Here is a 21,081-nt window from a genome sequence, read left to right as displayed (position 1 = left end):
TGGTGGCATGGTAATTGTGATGAGATAGGCACTAATGAGACTACAAGACACAATATTTGAAGCTGTTTCTTACCACACCCTAGTAGCAGATAATAATGCATGGAAAATATGTTGCAGTACTCCTTCACGGTTGCACTGTAGATACTAACAGCTATGATGTGGGTCCTTTTAACTAATTAAAACCTCCTTTTCCCATTTTCTTTTTAGAACTGATACAAATTAAATTGTACATGCAAGAAAAACAGCAGCATGTGCATGTGCTTCTATGTTTGTAATTGCCCTATGCACTTTTCCCAAAATGTAGTAAATGGAGGAAAAAGATGGTCAGTTAATGGACACAAAGATTTTTTTTTTAAAGATGTGGTAGTATGCAGTCTCTTGTTTTTTAAATTTTATAAAGTAATGTCTGATTGTCTGCATCTTGCTTTCCTGTATGTAGCACCTCTGTCTAATAATTCCTGATTTTTTTAAAAAATATTTTGTTTTTATTTTTTGCTTGTAGGATGGTCGTTTGCGAGTAAATGATCAGCTTGTTGCAGTAAATGGGGAGTCACTTCTGGGCAAGTCAAATCATGAGGCTATGGAAACACTGAGGCGCTCCATGTCCATGGAGGGGAACATTCGTGGGAGAATCCAGCTAGTAGTTCTCCGAAGACTAGAGGTGCAGACAGAGGTGAAGCAGTAAATGCATTTGTTAGATAAATGTATTTCCAGTCCCAATGTTTTTGCATACAAGAGATGATGGCTAAGGACTTGGTGTCAGAGAGCTCCTCCTGGCAGAATGAATTCTTGACTTCTTGGAGTTAGGATTCACACAGTGTTTCTGGTTGATATCTCCTGGTCTTGCTGTTCCTGTTGAGACCAGGCTAAAAGTTGCCTCTTTTAATTTGACAGGCATTAGAACAAAAGCAAATGTGATCCTAAAAAGGGTTAATATTAATGTGTTGATGTAGTTTTGACTACCTGCTACTTCCTCAAGGCAATAGCTGGGATACAGGTGACTAGAATTCTTCTGATTTCATTTGTTGTCATGATCAGAGACCTTAATATCTTAGTGTGACTTGGATTTTACTTCACTCTTGCTTTTTCAGTTTCATTAGTATTTTAATTCACTCTGCTTTTTTGTGTGTGTTCTTCTGGTCCTGTCCTGTCCCCCCACCTTTTTTCTTTTCTTTTTTTTTTGACCTTCAGGGAATTAATATTTCACTTTCCCTGGTCAGATGAAGGCCACCCCTTCAGGATGGGTTTGAGTTGATTAACATAAAACTTGCTTAAATAAGATTACAAAATTAAAAAAGGAAGACATTTTAATGGTTATGTTTTCTAGACCTCATATAAATTGATGTTTGCCAATCACTTATTCTGAAAAAGATTGGGTTTGTGATCTCTCTTGCTCGCTCTCTTTCATGCATGCATGCTCATCTGCATACTCTTTCTTCATCTTTACATAGATAATATGTATGTACGTATACGGGCTGCTCTTCCTACTCACCCCAGTTTTAATTTTGACACTCGAGTAAATATTTTAATAGTTTTTCAACATCTGTACAGTTCCTTAAAATAAAAATACTTACAGGTGGATTTGTGGTGTAAAAGAATGTAATAAATCCCATTATAGAATTCCAAGAGATTATTTCAAGCTTCTTATTTAATAAGCATTGCTGGAACATTTTAAAATGTTGAGAACAATCATGTTTGTGGGTGTATTTGCATAAAATATCAGAGGGCGGAAGAGAATGCAGGTATCTCTTTAGTATAATTAACTCTTAATATTTTCCTGATAATTTTCTATTTGATTTACTACCATCACTGATTGATTGAGAAATAGATTTAGAAGTATATTACTTTCCAAACATTATGTTCTAACTTTGTTGGGAGGACACTTTGCAAAAGCCTCACTGACGTCAGTCATGCCAGGAAAATATGGAAAATATTCATTAGCTATTCTGGAATATGTTAGAGGAAAACACATTTTTGCTTTCCCTTTCTATGTGACATAGCATTATGCTGTAAGGAAGTATTATAAAGTGTATGTTACATTTATTGTGCGCTTTTGTGACATAAGAAAGATAGCTCACCTTCAAATAAAGCTCATTCCTGCAAGTTTTCTTCATTTAACAGAAGCCAAATTTTTTTTTTAAAACTTCCAATCAAACATCAGATTGAGCTAATAAAAGTATGAGGCTGCTTTTTATAGTTAAGTGTATAGTGTTGTATATTATCCAGATGTATGAAAGAGGTAAATAGTCTTGACTCATGCCGTATGAATAATGCATAATGAGGTCTTGATTGAATCAAATTCATTTTAGACAGGAATCAATTTTTATAGGGTACTCTTTAAGTTCAATTGTAATTCCATTTGAGTCTGGAGACCATAGCAGAAACGGGTTGTTGCCCATTCTTTCCTTCCCCAAAACAGCTTCCTGAGTACTGCATCTCAGCTTGGTAGAAGGAGAATATGTTTAGAAATGCATTATTGTTTTTATTGGTCAGGACGCTAATGAAGGTCTTCCATGACAGCTATGTTTTATAAGCTGAATACTCTAATTAGGCTGGTTACTGATCAGTTGTTGGGATATTGATTGTGTCATTTATCAAAGAGCTGGAAAAACAGATTTGTTGTTGCTGTTAATTTAAGGCTCCCTATCCCACTGGGTACAAGTCTCCAATGTAGTCGTAGTTTGGAAGTTGCACGGCTTAATTTAGCCAGCAATATCCATGAGAAAGTAGTAAATGTGGGCCTCGCAATGTAAGGAATCTTATGTAAACTAAAGAATTTCCAGTAACAAGAAGAATCATCATTGTCAGTGGCTGTGTGGTCCGTGTGTTTCTGTACAGAGGTTCAAAATAGCTTTTTCAAATGGCTCATGCTGCACTGAGAAGGAGGAATGTTGCAGATGCTGCCTGTCCACTGAGATTACATTTGTAGCCATATTGTCATGTGAGCATCCCAGCACTACTTTGTGTTCTGAGGTGCATTTTTTGCCATGTTATTATTATTTTTGATTGTTATTATTCTATCATTATTGTTTAAATTTTTGTTTTAGTATATTATTATTATTCTATCATTATTGTTTAAATTTTTGTTTTAGTATATTATTATTATTATTATTAAGCTTGAAAGGCAGATTGCAAGGTGATGTAACACACCGTCCTTTCTTACGCATTGGTTTGCAGGGAATCACTTGCCAATGCATTAAACCTCTTGTATCATTTCACAGAGAAAATATATGGGTTAGATACATGCATTTCTTCTGTAGACGTGACTGTGAAATTTAAGGAGTGATGTATTTAGTGTAATGTTTGCTGGCATAATGAACATGCACTTTAAAAATAGAAGCCAATTGGAGGCCCCTTCAAAAAAACAGATCTAAAATCACAGAAACTATAAAGGTTATTTTGAAAACTAGCCATAATATTCCCCTGTGTGGGTTTTCTGTTTTCCCTGAATAACGAGTACAGAAACGTCTTTCTGGGTCTGTCCTAGTTTTAGAAACTGTGATTTTTAATTTTTTTTTTCCTTCCCCTTTTTTCTTTTGAGCAACTGCTCAGGAGAATAAATTAGGCGATATGGCATGTATGGGGGGTGGGAAATGTCTCAAAAGAAAAGCTGACTAGAGGTGTGACAGGAGTTTGTTTAGCTGCTAGCCAGAAGACCTGCTTTTGGGAGTTTGGTGTAACTCCTTACTTGCAAAACTGCTCTAGTGTGTGATCATCAGAACATATGCACTCAGTCTCTGAGAGAAGGGAACCAGCTGGCTGGCAGAAAAATACCATTGGCATTGCCCGTGTTCTTGTGTTGACAATGTCACAAGCTGCCCTCCCAGATGGAGAATTTGAATGAAGCCAGTTGTGGGTCATAAAAAAAACAGTCTTCATTTTTGTGCATCATTCTTAATGATTGTTATTGCTTAGATATTGTCTTATTTCATGGTCAGCAAAACCAGTCATTTTGAAGGTATCTTTCAAGTTCCTCATTTGAAAGGAAGCACTGTACAGTGAACATGTTATGTTATTTGTGCACTGTCTGTAGTGATGGCTGATCTTCTGCATTGTTGAACATGTAATTTTTTTGTTACAATGTGTGGTTCTGTTTTTCCCTTAGGAACGCTCAGACCAGGGAGTCTTTCAAAAATCAGCCCCTGACGGGAGTCACAACTTCGCAGGTGCTTCCCGACGCAATGATACTATTCTTCAGCAATTTGTAACATGCAGTCCTCAGGAAAGAATAAAAGGTAGTCTCTAGATATCCTTCTCTGCTAAAAGAAAAAGCTTTATTTTTTTGTCTTTTGACAGCCCCTAGAAAAGCAGTTAATTAGAGTTAAGTGCACACTATGTTACTTTGAGGCTTGAAGATCCAGCCAGGGTGGGAGAGCTGACTCAGAAGTTGTGAATTAGATTCCTGGCACAAATTCCAGTTTAAGTAACAGTTTCTAGCTCGCTGCCCCAACACGTAAGGTTGGATAAAAAACAAATGATGAGTGCAAAATATATGTTGTCAAAATGTTTATTTTCTATATATCTTTAATTAGAGTGCAATGATTTTTGCATTGAATTCTTAGATTATGTCCCAGGTTATTATAAGCTAAATGAATTTATACAAAAGCATGATATTCATAAAGTACGCTTGCTTATTTTAGACTTAGAGGTAAAATTTGTTCAAAGGTTAGAAACATTCCCTTAATTTACAAATTGGAATTATATTAATGAACTCATTAAAAAAAATTAGGTACACGTGTACATTGTACAAAGAAAAGCTAGATGTATGAGCATATGCAAGCATGTAAGGAAGAGCTTTTAAGACCACTTATTTTCCTGTCTTCTTTCATTTCTGATGGCATACTGTACTGTCTGTCCAATTTGCACCTGACTCAGCAAGGTACTAGTTATTTGAAAAGTTTAAGTATTTGAGATGGTCTTGACCCCTGTCCTTTTAAGTGTGTTCTTATCCTTCAAGCCAAGCACATACTTAAATACCTTCTGGTAGGAAAAAAAAGATTTTCTTTTATGTAGTTGAATTATGCATGATGTCTCCCACTTCCCTAGACAGCTGTGGAATCTGGGTGGCCTACAAAAAGTAATTTTATAGGCTGCTGTGATGACTGTGTGGGCTACTTTTAAGCAAAACCAAAGAGCCCAATCTGTAAAGCTCAAGAGAAACTCCCATGTAATTTAGAGGTAAATCTTTTGTGTTTTCTTCAATATTTTGATAGTGTGACTCCAGGCAAAGAATTGGATATAGATTCAAGCACTGTGAATATGTAAATATTCAAAGATCAGACCCTTTTGTTGAGATCTACCTTCTGTTTCTCTTGTATGGAATTTACACTGATTCTGTAGTTACAGGAGAAAAGGGTCATCCTCGGAGCTAGCCTGCCCTAGAGGATGTCAGTCATTGCCAAAGGATAAGAAAACAGCAAATACCTTTAACCGCTTTCTTAAAAAACATATAAGCAAATGCTCTGGAGCCATTGATACAGGTTGATGGCAACAGGTAACTTGTCACCTAAATAAAGTTCAAAACAAAGTATGTGGAAGAGCTATACTTTCAGATAAGGATTTTCCAACTGCAATCCAGAAATCAGGATGACTAGTTTGCAGCTCATTCATAAAATCATTTTCAATAGACATCTTTTTAATTAACAAATGATGATAAGAAGGCGTTATAGCAAAAAAAATGGGATGGCATCAGAAGAGAATGTGTGTTGGATGTGGAAAGGATGCTCTGGAGTGCTGCTGAGGGCTATTGTCAGGGAGGGTTTGGCATGGCTGGGTCTTCCCAGCTGTGGCCTGGGAGCGGTTTGGAATTAGAGTCAGTGGACAACAGGTGACAAAGACATTTCTAGCACTTACTAAAAGCATCCCTGTATTGCAATTTCGGTTGAAGATTTGGCATTTGATGAGTAAAATTTAAGTGATCTTAATGGAGAACTGCACAGGTGCTTTCAGCAGTAGGGTGTCTGCAGTAGGGCTAATTTTCTTGGTGAAAGACACTTTAGGCTTACAGTAGTCCTGTACGTTGTAGAAATCTTTCTCTAATTTTGAAGTCATAGTATTAATTATTGTTGAGCTAATACTTATTCTACTTTCGATATGAGCTTGTCACTTATTTCCAGTCACTGGTTCAAAAATTTTTTTGCACTGTTTCTTGTAAAGTTTTGTCCTCAGTATTTCAAGGCATCTGTAAAGGCAAAACTCTATGCCTATGCACAAGCCTCATTTAACTGACTTATGAACTTTAGGTTGTGTGTCTGTTTAAGGATGTGAGTCACAGACATGGTGAGCTTCTTGTGACAGGCACGAACAGTCCCTTGTACTCTTATGGTGTACTATCCAGATCTTGTATGTAGAAGTACAGCTGGTGCATTTTTGCAAAGAATAATAAAAGATAGAAGAGATTTTTAATGTAATACAGGATCTAATGTAAGAATTTAATGACGGGAGCTGTATTATGTTTAATAAAATGTCACTTTCTCAATTAAAGTTTTCTAATAAGTTATTTCCAGTATCATTCACTGCTCCTACCAATAAAATTCTTATAAAATCTCAGCAAAAATACACTGAAGCTTGGCCTGCTAATATTGCTGTCTGTTTTAAGAGTCTTTTTTATTATGCGTGAGCAAGAAAAACTAATGTCTGGGGAAAAGTGGTTATAGCCAAAACATTACATTTTGTCTTGCCTGTGGATATTTAAATAAAGGGGGAGGGGATACTGATCCAATATTGAAATGCCAGTGTTTGTTCTATTTTTGCATGAATAATACTTGCTGCCTTCAGGTCCTCACTTCTTTTGCTGCCAAGCTGTTGCACAGATTCAGTGTTTTTTAGAACAACCTCTTTGAGAACTGATACTTCAGTGCCAGCAGCTTTACATTCCTGGTGTTGAAAGATTACTGGAATGTGTTTCATTAGAGGTTCTTATATATTTCTTATAACCCTACATTATAAATGGTTATAGGGGAAATGCTGTCATCTTTCTGGTTAAGTAGTAGAATAATCATAAACTCTCTCTGCTACCATAGACTGCCAAGTCTTCATGGTTGTACAAGCACCTCTGTTTTCATACATGTGTGGTAATGTCAAGATAGAAAATTAAGAAGTGAAATTTTAAGTTAATGTTTAAATTTTGCTTGTAAACATTACATGTATCTTATAGACAGACTCAATTATTTGCTCTCCTAAACTGTAAATTCAGTACATTTTGTTTAGTGGCTTAGCTGTTCCTCTGATCTCTCTGCATCTGTTAAGATCATTTTGTGAGGTCTTGAACATGGAGCCAGTGACTGCCTCTTACATTAAATTCTCTCACTCTTTTGCTCCTGCTCCCATTTTGCTGGGAGCTGTAGCCCCTTGTGATCATTTCCGATTTGCTCAGGAAGTCTGACTTTTTTCTGTGTGTACCATTTTTCTGTGTGTACCATTTGTGTACTGCAAGAAAAATGGCAGTGGTAACCTGTCACCAAACAGCCTTTGTGAAATGATGTATCAGTTACTGTGAATCAAAGTTAGTATAACTACACGATATGCTCAATGTCTTGCTGTGGCTGTTGGAGGCTGCGCAAAGAGGGTAAGGTGCAGTGTAGGGTGTGGTGTGATTTCCCACCCCACCCCCCTTCATCAGGCATCTGTTTCCTACTTAGTGTAGTCAGTGATTCAGGGACTTCCTAAATCAAAGGTTCTGTCTGGACCATTGTGCCACTGATACCTCTCTACCTTTTAGTCCATTTCTTAATATTTTTTAAAATTTTGGTTTCGAAAACATCCTCATGGCAATGAGTGCCATGATTTAATTGCACAGGAAAAAAATACTACTTTGTGTTTGTCCTAGGTGTGTTACTTGATAGCTACACTGGGTGCCTTCTAGTTACTGTGTATGAGACAGTCAGTGAGAGCTTCATTTTCACCTTATGCATAGCTTTTACAGTTTCCTAGAGTCCTCTTGTATCCCCTTTTATTGCTTCTTACTCTAAACCAAAGAATCCTAGTCCATATTCCTTGTTCGGAATGTTTCTACGTGTGTCCAACTATCTTGCCACCTTTTCAATAGGTTTCTGAATTATTTTACATCCCTTTTCAGATAGGAAGAATGAAACCTTAGATGCTATTTAAAAACTAGGCACACCATTAACTCCGAGTTCTAGATGGAGTGTTTGGACTTTCCTTGAGGCTCTAAATGTCGTTTCCTCTTGACTTCACTAAGCATATATTCAAAGAACAATCCAGTGCGCTTCTATTGTGTTGTTCCAGAGTGGTAATTGCTAAAGTAATAGCCTTTGTGTATGTGTCAAGAGTTTTCCCCTACCCCCATGTCTATCACATTGCAGTCACTGACAGGGAATTTCACCTGCATTTCCTGCTTAATATCCTGCAGTCTTTTTGCAGAGCTTCATAGTCTGCTTATTTTTGGTAGTTCTGAGTGTTTTTACATAAGTAAATTTTTTCATCTTCCGATTCATCTTTCACATCATTTAATTACATTGAACAGTACGAGTTTCCCTTTGTTCTAAATTCTTTCTTCTATGAGAACCTGCCATTTAGTCCTCATCTCTGTTGCCTGTCCATAAATTGCAACCTGAAAGAATGTGATCATAATGCAAGAAGCCAGTGTGCATATATGTTAGGTAGCATACCTGTTTTCTGTGTCAGATGGGCAATAGATACTTCTAAGGTCTTGTTAGAAGTTTTCTCCTCATCTGCTTGCCTTTGCTTTCTTCTGATGACATTCTCACTTTTGACAGAGTTTGAACTATTTCTTATCTTTCTGATCTTTAGGAGGCTATCCAGCCAATAGGAGTTTTATAGGATTCCTGAGCTAATAGCGTGGGTTTGTTTGGTCTTTTTTTGTTCGTTTGCTTTTAGGGAACTATCTCAGTGCTCTTACCTAATAAATATAATCTATTGCGGTCTGCCTTGATCCCCTCCTTGTAAACCCTTTTTCTCTCAGGTGAGATTAGTACTTTTACGCAGGATTGTGCAAAAAGACTAGCAACATTCAATGCAACAGAACAGGTCACGTGGCAGTGTGGTATGTCAGTATTGTTAAATTGCTTACCTGCCATTGAAGCCCAAGAATTATTAAGTGTCCATATTTCCTGTTAAGTTTTGGAGGGGTGAAGTCATGTTCTATATTGAAAAATGTAGGGACTTCTTACAAGACTAGAGCTTTAGATTGAGAGGTGAATTTACAGTACAATAATGAACTGGTCTACAGCAGACACAGCAATCATATTAAATACTGCAGGTATGTAAGTGTTGTTGCTTAGCAAACCACTGAATGGTTTAATTGAGTAGTTCATGGATTTTTTTCATCCAAAGTAATTTTCTGGTGTGAGTTGAATGCCTTTTGTAAAGGTAAAGAAGGAATTACCCAAATGGTAGGAAAATGAAGACTATAATTCAGAAACGCGTCTTTCTTCTCTTGCCATGGGATAACAGAAATTTTTCTTTTTCTTAACTCTTTGCTGAGAATGTGGTTCTCTTCTGTACATGAAAGGTAAATGCTCCCCATCAAAGGGCATGAAAGCATGAACCTACAATCAGTTAGGATGCAGCTATGTAGAAGTGAAAATCCACTCAAATGGAGTAAAGTAATTTGTACCTTGCACTCAACTTCACTATAAGCACAAAGTTTCCCTATATTTATCTTTAATTATGCATATGCAAATCTGAAAATCAGCTCTTCAGGAAATCCCAAGGGGTATATTTTCTGCTTGGTGTGATTTTAATTCTAGTTTAGTTTAGGGATTTGAATAATTTGTGACTCACTTCAGTATTGCTTTGAGGCCTTCCAGTCCAGTCATTGATCAGTGAACTGGTATAATGTACTTGTTTCTGCAGTTTATTTAACCTCTTTTTCAATTTTATTTCAGAGTTGCCAGTGTCTGATCATGGCAATGATGAAAACGAAACCCCTCCACCTCTCCCACCGCATCCCAGTGAGGATCTGCTGAATGAGGATTATAATCATAGGTTGGACTTTGTCTATTCTTAATAGTTACAGCCCTAATTGCTCATTAGTGGTTATGAAAGTAGTTCTAATTGATTTTAAAATCACTTTTTATTTTGTAAAAATTTGTACCACTATTTTTAGTTGCCTGGATGATCATTTAATAGAAGCTGGGAATGTTATTTTAGCATTTAGTGCAACATCCATTTCAATTGTTCATAAGCTGCAGTATGCCTGCTATCCATGGTATATGGATCACAATACCCAGCATGTGTTCAGTAAAACAAAAAGAATCCCAAAACATAATCCCAATTTATAAAAACAAAAAAGTTATTTTAAAACTATACCAATAGTTTTGGTGATATGTGTAGATGTAGTGCCTGAAGTCTCTTAAAGCTTTAAAAGTTCTAGCCAAATTCAGTTTGTAGGAAACTGAATCTTCCTATGCAGCATGTCAGCCAAAGACATTCTTGAGGTTACAAAATGAAGCTTCAGTAAGTTTGAACATTGAAGTGTGTAGGGGAAAAACAAATGGACCCTTTACCGGTTGTAAATGCACTGGGTAGATTTTTCAGATATTTTAAGAATACCTTTTGTAAAGACTGGTATGTTTGATGGCGGCTACAAGCTTTAATTTCCTTAGTAAATACGGAAGTTTGAAAGTGCAGAAAAAAGTGTAAACATGTTGAAGTTCATGATGGCATATACTTTGTCTTTCTCAAGCAGCACAGGATTCAAATCAAAGTATCATTTCAACCTATCATACTTCTGATGCTGAAAATTCAATGTTGAACACTTTACTAATTTTGTATGTATTCAGTTTTGATAGTCATGCAACTGTTTTATTGTAAAGATATTAGGAAAGTATACATTTCAACTAAAAACTGAGCCGTACTTCTGTCCTTGTGTGCATGGATGTGATTAAAAGCTACCCTTTAAATGATAGGCTGCATGTAGTATCAAAGAGTGGATATATTTTATTATGGATACCTTGAATTCTTCAAGCAATGAAGACTCTTGTAACTATTTTGGTTTTGCTAACATAGAGTAATTTCACTAGTGTAATTTTATAGTATCTGGTCTGCCAGGCAGGTATGTATGACATTGCAAACAAACAAAAGTCTACATAGACTAATGGAACTATGCATTAAATTCTCACTTGCAGTTGTTTGCTAGAATTGGTACCTAATTTTTCAACAAGCTGGGAGCAAAAACATTAAATGATAACGATGTATTAAAATGATGATGAATTTACAGGCCCTTTCTCCCACCCTGACTTTTTTCCAGTGTTGTATTGGTTTTCTGTTTGGAACTTAAGTTTTGTCGAAATTGAATTGCTGTGTCAAGTTACACTGATTTCACTGAAATTGCGTTTCAGCAAAAAACTGGGGAAAGTGTTGTGGCACTGTAAAACTAAACCTTTTGATTGAACAGTTTGGAAATAAATGTTTTTAATTTTGGAACTGCTTTTTGGTTTTAGAGCATTTAAAATAATAATATGTGTTTCTAATTGAAAAGAGACATGGAAGACTTCAAATGCATTGCAGTGAGGTGTTTTGACTCCTCACAGGTGAAAGTTACTTTGAGTTTCACTCAGGTGGATTTTTTAAATGTTTAGATATTTGCCTAACTTGAAGTAAAATAATTAAAAAAAACCCCACCAAACAAACCACAAAAAACCCACAAACAACCAAACCACAATACCCTGAAATTCTTCAGAGTGTTATGGCACCTCCAGGCTCCAGCCTCTACAGAAATGGTACAAGGCTGTAAAATCACCTTATATTAGCAAATGAAGTAGAACTGAACCAGGTGCATTGGTAATATTTTTCCAACTTTCTGCAGCATGTTATTTGGAAATGCAGTGGTTAAATAGAACTAGCAAAATGCTTAAAAAAAAAAAAATTTTAAAAATTGGTATGTTCCTCTTTTCTTCTGCTAAATAAAATATGAATTGTTTAAAAGCAATTATCACTAAGCATTTACATTTATATTTGCACCCATGATGAAAAACAAGTGACTGGATGTGTTAAGTCTCAAAAAAGAAAGTTGAGGATCAGTAACTGATTTTAAAATGCATGGCTGTAAGCAACTGGAGAAAGAAACACATGTATGTATATTTGTGCATGCTTTATTTAGTTGACTTGTGTTTTGAACTGGTATCTAACTATTTTACGTGTTTTTTTTTTTTTTTTTTTTTCTCCTGCAGCCCTATCATAAATTCAGCAGTGCATTTAGCAGATCAGCACATCAACTTCAGATCTTTGACACCAGCCAAGCAGTCTGAATCAATTAATCTGAAAGCCTCAAAAAGCATGGATCTGGGTAAGAAGGGGTGGGGTGACATACAGGTCAGCTTTTTAGCCTTAGCCCATCTGCACCATCTCTGTTTCTTGCTTTTGTTTCTTAAACACAAACATCGGGGATTAAGTTCTGCAGAGGAAGTACGGTCATGGGGACAATGGTCAGCCTCCTGTAGCATCTAATTGCAAATATCCTTTTTATTGAAGCTGAAGAAAGGTCTTTTTTTTTTTCCTTTTCTTTTTCTTAAAGGCCATTCTATCCATTGTATTGAAATCTTAGCTGAAGAAGAGGGAGCATTTGTAAAAATGAGCAGAAAGAATTGTAGTACTAGTTTTATGTGTCTAAAAAATATAGCAAAACAGCAATAACAAAAGTCATTTTATTATAGAATATAAATGATTGCAAAACTACACTGGACAACAGCTAACTTTCCTAAGACAAGTTGTATATTTCTTCATTGACAATGACAAACACAGGCAATCAAAGTGTTGCAGTAGATCTTTATAAATGCTTGAAGAGTGGTAAGGTTCTGGTCCTTTACCCATCAGTGCTGTGCAGAAAATCTTGCGGAGTGTGTGAAGCAGAAAGTAAATGGCTCTTTCAATACTGGGAAAGCATTTGCAAGTGGAAGATTGAAGGGTTATTGCAGTTGAAAACAGAGTCATGTTTTAATGACAGTTCAAGGAAAAATTCAGAAAGTTCTTAAACCTCAAAGAAAACCAAATAAGCTTTTCTTTTTCCTTCTAATTCTTCTTTGTGGCACTCATTCTTGACGGAGTAACTTTGAGACCTGCCATTAGAATGTCTTTAATCATAGATTTGTGTGTTTTGTTGGATCGGATTTTGTACACCATTAATAGATAATGATTAATTTCATATATAGTTTCAAGGTAGCTTTGTGGTGGTGCTAATTTTTTTTTTTTTCTTGAAATGCTCTAGATTGGTCTAAGTTTTTGTATTGTTGATTTTTATTGTCATCTTAATGTAATATTTTAATGTAACTTAAAATGTGTGTACTCCTTTAATGGAGTGTAAGGAAAGTCAAACAGTTAGTAATGCAGGGTAAGAATGGCTAAGAATTCATTTAGGGGAGTTCTTAAGGCAGAATTTTAAAGCTACTGCGTGACCAGACCAGAAATTCATCCTTTTGCAGTTCTGTTCCACTGTTTTGACAAAGAGTTAATGCATTAGATTTTTTTTTTTAAGAATGGAAATGCTCCTCAACAAAGGAATGAGTTTACAAACTTGAGTCAAAACGTATATTGTATGTAGTCTACTAAAAAAAATAACGTTCAACTTTACTGAATCTTCTTTTAGAAACATTTACTTACAGCTCCCACAGAAGTCACTAGAAAGAATGCTCACAAGCACCAATATAAAATTAGGCAATGGGAGTGCACTTGAGAGCATATTCAGAACTACCAGGTAACTTGTACTTCCTTTTGTCCTGGCTTGTGTTCATTTATATTGTGAGATTCAAATTCGTATAAGCAATCTGCTCTTGACACCCAGAAACAATGCTCTGAGAATGTGTATATTAGTCACTAAATCATAGTGGTTAAAAAATAAAATAAAATAAAATTGGTTACAAAAAATAAAATAAAAATTGGGTACGAATATGTCTTTAAGATCTTTCAAAAATTGTTGCTCATAGAAGGTAACTGTTGAAAACACCCCTTCTGCTATGAAAGTAAAATACAAAAGGGATAATAATCAGTCTGATGTGATGCCCTAATGTTTTATCCTTCTCATATATGGTGATGCGAAGATAAATCTATTACCTGAGACAGTCATTTAAACAACAGGAGGGACTGCGAAAGACCCGCACACATCCTGTGTTATATAAATAACAATGCATGAAGTAAAATTGCTTGCATGTAGCTTGGCAAATAAAGAAGCTGAGAAAGATGAAAGCTAGGACCGTTTGTAGTCGTTCTCTAGCAAGCAGTGCAGTACCATGTTCAACTTTCCACCTTTTGAAAGATTTTAAGCAGAAGGTTCTGACTGGAAGGGTAAAAGGAAAAGAAACATGAAAATCTTAAGTGAAGTAACTGCAATATAAAATGCTTCTAATGCAAATAAAATCCCAATAATTTGGTATACAAAACTGTGCTTCCAAATAGAGCATTCATATAATGCACACTCCAAAATGGATTTTGGGGAAAGGAAAATTATTTCTTAGTTTGTTTTTATATTTCGCTCATTACTTAACTGCAGGCATGACCCATAGTAGCTTCTCATCCCAACATGCAGCTGTGTACCCATTATTGATTCCAGTGCACTGTTTGCCACAAAAAAAAGAAAAGATGGGAAGTGCTGCTGCCTTCATCTTCCAGACCCAGAGTTGAGGTTGTGAGAGAGATTTGTTCAGCACCACAGAGGAGCTATGCAGCAGATTTGGTAACAAAGAGGAGGATTCCCCTATCTGAAAATGCTTGTATAACTGCTAGGCCCTCTTTTTCCAGTAGTCATGGGATGCTGTCCACTTTAGTACTTTTTTTTGTTGTTCTCAAGTTCTGCCAATCCCTTCCAAAATAAATCTAACACGGTGAACAGAAAAATCACAGAATTAGAGTCCAGGAGGAGGGCTCTGAGACTTTACAAAATGTGACTTAAATGCAGTTTCTTTCCTTTTAAACCAAGTTGTTTCTGAATTGGATGTCTCCACAGATCTGGGAAGACATAACCAGCCTTTCAGGTTACAAGGTCCAGAAATCACCTGGGTGTCTCTAAACCAGAATAATGCCATGAACTCAGTAGACAACAGAATTTGTGTAATACAGGGCATAAATGTGAAATCTGTACTGCTATTCACTTTTGAAACATTCTACTTTACCTTGAAACATATATAATGTGTCTATTGCCTAATTACAAGGTTACAAAGGCATGGATTACATAATGGCATCACCATCAGAAGGATCATCAAAGGCAGGTAATGGAAAATTTTAAACACAGGAGTCCCAAGAATCCAGCTATTGCTACAGATTGTGAACCTTATGAGAAAATAGCAAATTCATTAAATTAGGGAGCTAATGAAATTGTATAGTAAGAATCTTTCTGGCTTTGGTGAGTTGATGTTGATGTATACACAAGAAGCAAATCTGTTAAGTAAAGACTAGTCTATAATTACATAGATTCACAATGGAAACCCGTTTAACACTGATGTTTATCTTTTCACGTTTATATATTTTAGGCCCAGAAACCTTTGAGTGCTTAATCTGTTTTGCAGTTGTATCTATTTACAAAATAATAATTATTATAATTATAAATTAAAATCCTTAGTGAATAATGTCAGGAAATAAGGATGGGTGATCAAAAAGTGCTCAGTACTGCTAACATGTTGCATCAATTTGTCATTGTGCCTCTTGAGCAAATCTTGTAACGAAAGGAACTTAGCGCATGCGGCAAAAGCTGTAGGTTACTTGCCAGTAGGGCAGACAAGGTTTAATTTCTTGACTTTTGGTGCATTTCTGTATCATCGATTGGACAGCTGGACAGGAGCAGAGGGCATGAACCACTGCCACCTGGTTGTTTAGGCAGGGCTCTAAGCCATCATGCGCGTGCCATGAGTCGTATGAACTGACATAAGTCTTAACTGCTAAATTCACGAATAGCATGAATCTAAAAGTAGCATTGTTTGGAGCTGGTGTATTTGAAGAACTCAAGTTATTTTCAGATGAGTTGGTTTTTGCTTGAATCTACTTTAAAAAAAATTAGTGGCATTTGTGAGTTACTGTCGTAGAAATTAAAAATAAAAATACAAAAAGGCAAGTGTAGTGGTAGCGATAATTTCTTTGGTTTTGCAGGCGTGAGCAGAACCTTGCCTCGTATGTTTAGATGTCCTTGCGCAAAGTGTATGGAGGCAGGGCGACTGGTTCCCTGCTTTAGCATCCATCATTTACACAGTGGTCAAAGGCTTCTCAAAATTTACAGCTTCATTCAGAGTAATAGGGTACAGATTAGTTCTATATCAGCTGTAAGTCCTAATGTTCTTCCCTGCTGCTTTGTTGAGATAATGACAGCACTTTCTGGATCACTGGTGGAGTTCATATCCTGTGTCTTATGGTATATCTTTTGTTTGCCTTGTCTACTTTTATTTTGAACTGGGTGATAAGTGTGCAGCCATCCCTTTCCTTCTATTGATCCTGGCACCTGACACGTCCACTCAGTTGCATAAATTTTTTTGTTATGGATGATGGTGTTTGGATATGTTAGCAAAGAAAAGATTCTCCTCATACTGTCATTTCAAGAATTTGTGCAGGGCCAAATGAAGTGTGACTTAGAGTGCACGCCTGTACTGACCAATTTAGGCTGCATGCAAGTTTGGACTTGTGCTTATAGCATAGCATTAAAAGTAAGCAAAACAAATTAAAAAATGCTAAAAATTAATGTCATGTTGTCCCTTCCCACTTAAGTGGTACACTTTTTTTGAAACTTAATGGCAGATTGAAAATGAAGAAGAAATCAATGGCTTCTATAGAAGCCATTGGAAGGATGATTTTCCCTTTCCTTTAACAACTTCCTATACACACACATTTTCCCATACATTACCACAGTTGTCTAGAGAAGAATTTCTATATAATAATTCATCAGAATCCATTTTTAGTAGTATCTGTTCTTTCTTTTAGCTGTATTAAAAAGGTAATTTTTGTGGAGAGTGAATGGCAATGTGGATTTTTTTTTTTTTTTTTAATGTTGTATTGGAAGGTGAAAATCGGCGTGCCCTAACAAAAAGAAAGGAAAGAAGGTGTTTTATTATTTATCTCCAACACCCTTATTTTCCATAAATCTTTATGCACAGGCATGATTTAGGCTATGCATAAATGTACTGTAAAAACTACAGCCATGGGAATTGTATTCAAACACATGAAAGTGTGGCTTGTTTTAACCTGAAGCAATGTGAAATTGAATCATATGAGTATATAGCAATTTTGCTGTGTATCAATTCAGGCAAAGTACTGTGTAGATTTATATTTGAGGATGTTGGTATAATAACCCATGACCCAAGGTACTGCTCCACTCTCCCTTTCTTTCCCCATAAAAAGCAAAAACCCATAGATCTTAACTGATTAAGCTCTACAGCCTGAAGAAATGGAAATGTTCTTTACTTGATTTTAAATGTGAGTGAAATATTACTTGCTAAAATATCGTTAGACATACTCAGAGTCCCTTAACCTTGGGGCATATTTATTAAAGATATCGGCCAATTTATTTATGTATTTAGGAATAATTAGCAAGTGAATATGCAAGATGTGAGGTATGGAGTATTCTGCAAGAAAGCCAATATTTAACTAATGCTAATTTCGTTGTTAGTGAAGGCATGCATTCGATTACAGTTCATACTTTTAAAACACCTCAAAACAAAGAGAAACCAGTGTTTCACATCCAGAAGGATGTGAAAAATGCAGTCAGGATTCTACTAGGTATTAGCTACTTCGTGGTTTGCTCTGAACCAGATTACTCTTATTCTGAGTGTAATTTTGGATATTGAAATAAATATCTTAAACTGTAGCCACAGGAGGACCAGGCAGAGCTAATGGAGATTACTCTTCGATTTAAACAATGTTTTGATTTAGATGAAATTAAAAGAATACATTTTGGGAGGTGCCTAGTGAGAGTTATGGTATTAGTGGGACAAAAAGTGATTTGGTATTTTAAAATCATTATTTTGTTAACCATGTATGTATGGAATATATTTGTTGGGTTGCTTTGGGTGGAAACCAACTTCAGAACTACACTTAGGAGCCAGATAAGTTCATTAGAAAAGTAATGAGGAAATGGAGATGATGGTTACCCAGAATTCTAACAGACCTTTCAATGTTACTGGCTTATAACAGTAATTTAACAAATCATCTCTTGAAGAGAGACTTTTCAAAACCAAAAATGTCATGGGTTTAGGAAAAACTATATTGCTTATAGCTATGATTGTCTTTGAGATCAAGGGCCAAGAGAGATTTTTAAATTATTCTAGCTTATGTCATGAGTAATTTTCTAGTACTGCCAGATTAGATGTATATTTTCTGAAGCCACTCTGCAGAATAGATTTTTAAAAATTAACACAACATAGTTTTCTTAGTTTAAATTACTTTCAAATTTCTGTTTGTAAGATCTAGAAGTAGGGAATGGAACAAAATCATTTATTAAGTGATAGGGAGACTGTGAATTGAATTGAGACTGAAATTAGGTTTATTCTGTATGAGAAGAAAGGCTTTTAACAAGGTCAATTCTGTTACTCAGTTTTACACCACATCTGCGTTGATGCAATTGAGGGGAAGGTGAGCTGTGGCATAATGGCAGAAGTGGGCAGGAATATCAACTTTTTGGACTGGTTTTGTAGAAATCTCCTAAGATTCAAGGAAGCTTGCTATGGAGCAGACCGGGAGCATGAAATGAGCTGTGATGATGATAGAGCCAAGAAAATGGTAACACATGGTTGAGGTGGTAGTTTCTTAAGCTGCTTTTAATTTTGAAGTGAGTTGATCTGTTAATGCACTTAGATTATTAAATTGTTAGGGGGAGAAAATAGCAATTAAGTTAATGTATAGCTACTATGAGAAAGAAAGTACAGGTGGTAATGAAGTAACTTTTAAGAACACTTTGTTGTAAATCTGTCCCCATCAATGTTTTCAACCAGTGAATGATAGATTAAATTGGGAACTTGGGGGTTAACCCTAGGAGTTTGGAAAGTGTTAATGACATACAGGAGATGTGTAGCAGGGCAGTTGGATCAGTTTTAGCCTGGTACAGTTTCTCTGGAACAGAGGTGAGAGAGGGTTAAAGATGACAACAAATGTGTAAAAGAAGCCACGATGGCCTCAATTAGCAGTGTAACCTTCAAAAATGAGTAGTTGTGCCACTAGAAGAAAGTGAAGAAATTTATATCATGCTGGCTGGAAAATTGTAAACTAATGTTATTTTCTGCCAGGAGAAAACCTTCTATTTAAAGGTAAATGTGTCTAGTGGACAGCATGAACTGTACTGCTGGTTCTTCAACAAGTAGTAGTAATAGTGAATGCAAGCCTAGGCATTTTCATTTTCATGTGCTGACACACAAGATGTATGCCTTGGGGACCTTCTCTGAGTACAGTTGAAGTATTCAATCAGTTCTAACAAAATTGTTCTGAAAAACCTAATTAGAGAAAACCTTGTACAGTTGAGAAAAAGAATCCAGAGTCTTGGTTTGGATGTGTTTTATTCCTATCTTTGTGCTGAACAGGGCATCCCAAATGTTGTGTTAGATGCCATTTTGGAAAAGGTTTACCTTTTTTACCGCATAAGTATAATTTATCCTTAGTCCTTGTGCAAAAAAAAAGCTAGTCTCACTGCTTTTCAACATTGAACTGAACAGGAATCTATCAAGGACGTAGAATCCTTCAAGCATAAGTAGCTGGCGGATAACCAGGTGACCCCAGAATAGGAGAGACAGGGCCCTTATGAGAAGTTTTACTGTCACTAGAGAGGGTAGGAGGGGGAATTGAAGGAAAATATTTTAAGACAGTGCAAGTTTACCCTTCCTAATATGCACCTTTTATTGCTCCTGTAGATTTTGGTACAAAAGCCTGTGGTCTTTGTACGCAGTACTACAGGGCAAACCTAGAACAGCAAGCAGCATTTTTTAAGTGATGGTTGTGAGCAAACATTTGGCACAATTTCTGAGTGATTTATGCCATTCCTAGATGGGGAAATGCTTCACCAAGAAAAAATAAAAATGGCAGGAGAAATATGTCATTGGCACTGTCATTGACTAAAGTTAATTGACAATGCAGTGCCTTCATTATGATGAAAGGGCTGGACAAGGTTACAGATCATCAGAAAAAAACAGTGACCAATTTGTAGCTTTGCTTTATTTTCATGTGTTTATACCATAGAAACTGATGCATTCTAAAAAGCACAGAAGCATCATTTCTATATGTTGTTTGGGAATACAGCCCTTGTTAATTGACTAACGTATAATAAAAAAATTTATATTGGGCTTCCTGTAGACTAATAAAGGTATCAGGAAATTTGTTTTCTAGGAAATTCTTTGATGTTTCAGTCTCTCTTCTTATTATTTCTCATTAATTGTAATTTTAATTCTTGTTTGCTTCTTCCTTGTTTCTTTCTTTTCTGAGTGCAGAACTGCAGCTGGTCTTCAAAGGTACGTGTCAGTTTGTCCAGCAGAAATACAAGTAATTTTCACGTGTTTAGAAGATTTTAAGTAGCTCTTAGTCAATGTGCCAAACTGATCCTTCAGAAAAGAGGCACTAAGTTGAATAGTAGTACCCTGTATATTGTGAATAGTAGTAACTGCTTGTTTTGGGGAAAAACGATATGATGGTAAGTACAGTGATTGAACTGGGCAAAAGGAGGGAAACTGGTTATCACGATTGGCAGCAGCATTGATTTGTGCTTCTCTAAACCATAGTTGGGAAGTAGTTTGTTGACCTTTAAATAAACCCAGACTGTATTTTGATGCAAACTTTGAGGCAGTACAGAAGGCTTGTTGTGTACTAAACCATTGAAAATCATGGAATTCAAATAAAATGGCTACCTTGGTTGTCTTGAGTAGGACACGCAAATGGCAATCAAAAGATTTTGTGGATGCATTGTTGGGTGCTTTTACTGCTGCTGAACAATGCTACTTACTTTCTTAAAGCAAAACAGCACTCCAGAATATTACCATAGGAAATCCTAATACATTAGATTATTCATGGCATAGAGGGTTGTTTCTTTCTACTGTTTGTTGTGGTTGTTGGCATAGTTTAAAAAAAAAAAAAAATCAGTTGTTTGCTATCAGCTGGAAAGATTTGTTTGTTTTAGTAGTATTCCATCATTCATAATCTGTGGTTTTG

General features: G+C 36.0%; 1 protein-coding gene across 1 annotated transcript in view; it reads left to right on the top strand.

The window, feature by feature from the left end:
- Positions 1-21,081, top strand: part of PARD3B (par-3 family cell polarity regulator beta) — a 430,355-nt gene that overhangs the window by 230,151 nt on the left and 179,123 nt on the right. Inside the window, exons 12-15 of the mRNA XM_010565338.1 lie at positions 503-673; positions 4,106-4,235; positions 9,870-9,969; positions 12,156-12,271. Coding sequence (XP_010563640.1) covers positions 503-673; positions 4,106-4,235; positions 9,870-9,969; positions 12,156-12,271 — 517 coding nt within the window. The remainder of the gene's footprint in view (positions 1-502; positions 674-4,105; positions 4,236-9,869; positions 9,970-12,155; positions 12,272-21,081) is intronic.

This window comes from Haliaeetus leucocephalus, unplaced genomic scaffold (genome assembly GCF_000737465.1).
Source record: "Haliaeetus leucocephalus isolate CR32 unplaced genomic scaffold, Haliaeetus_leucocephalus-4.0 Scaffold1, whole genome shotgun sequence".
NCBI classification, from domain to species: Eukaryota; Metazoa; Chordata; class Aves; order Accipitriformes; family Accipitridae; genus Haliaeetus; species Haliaeetus leucocephalus.
This window is presented reverse-complemented; position numbering and strand designations above follow the sequence as displayed.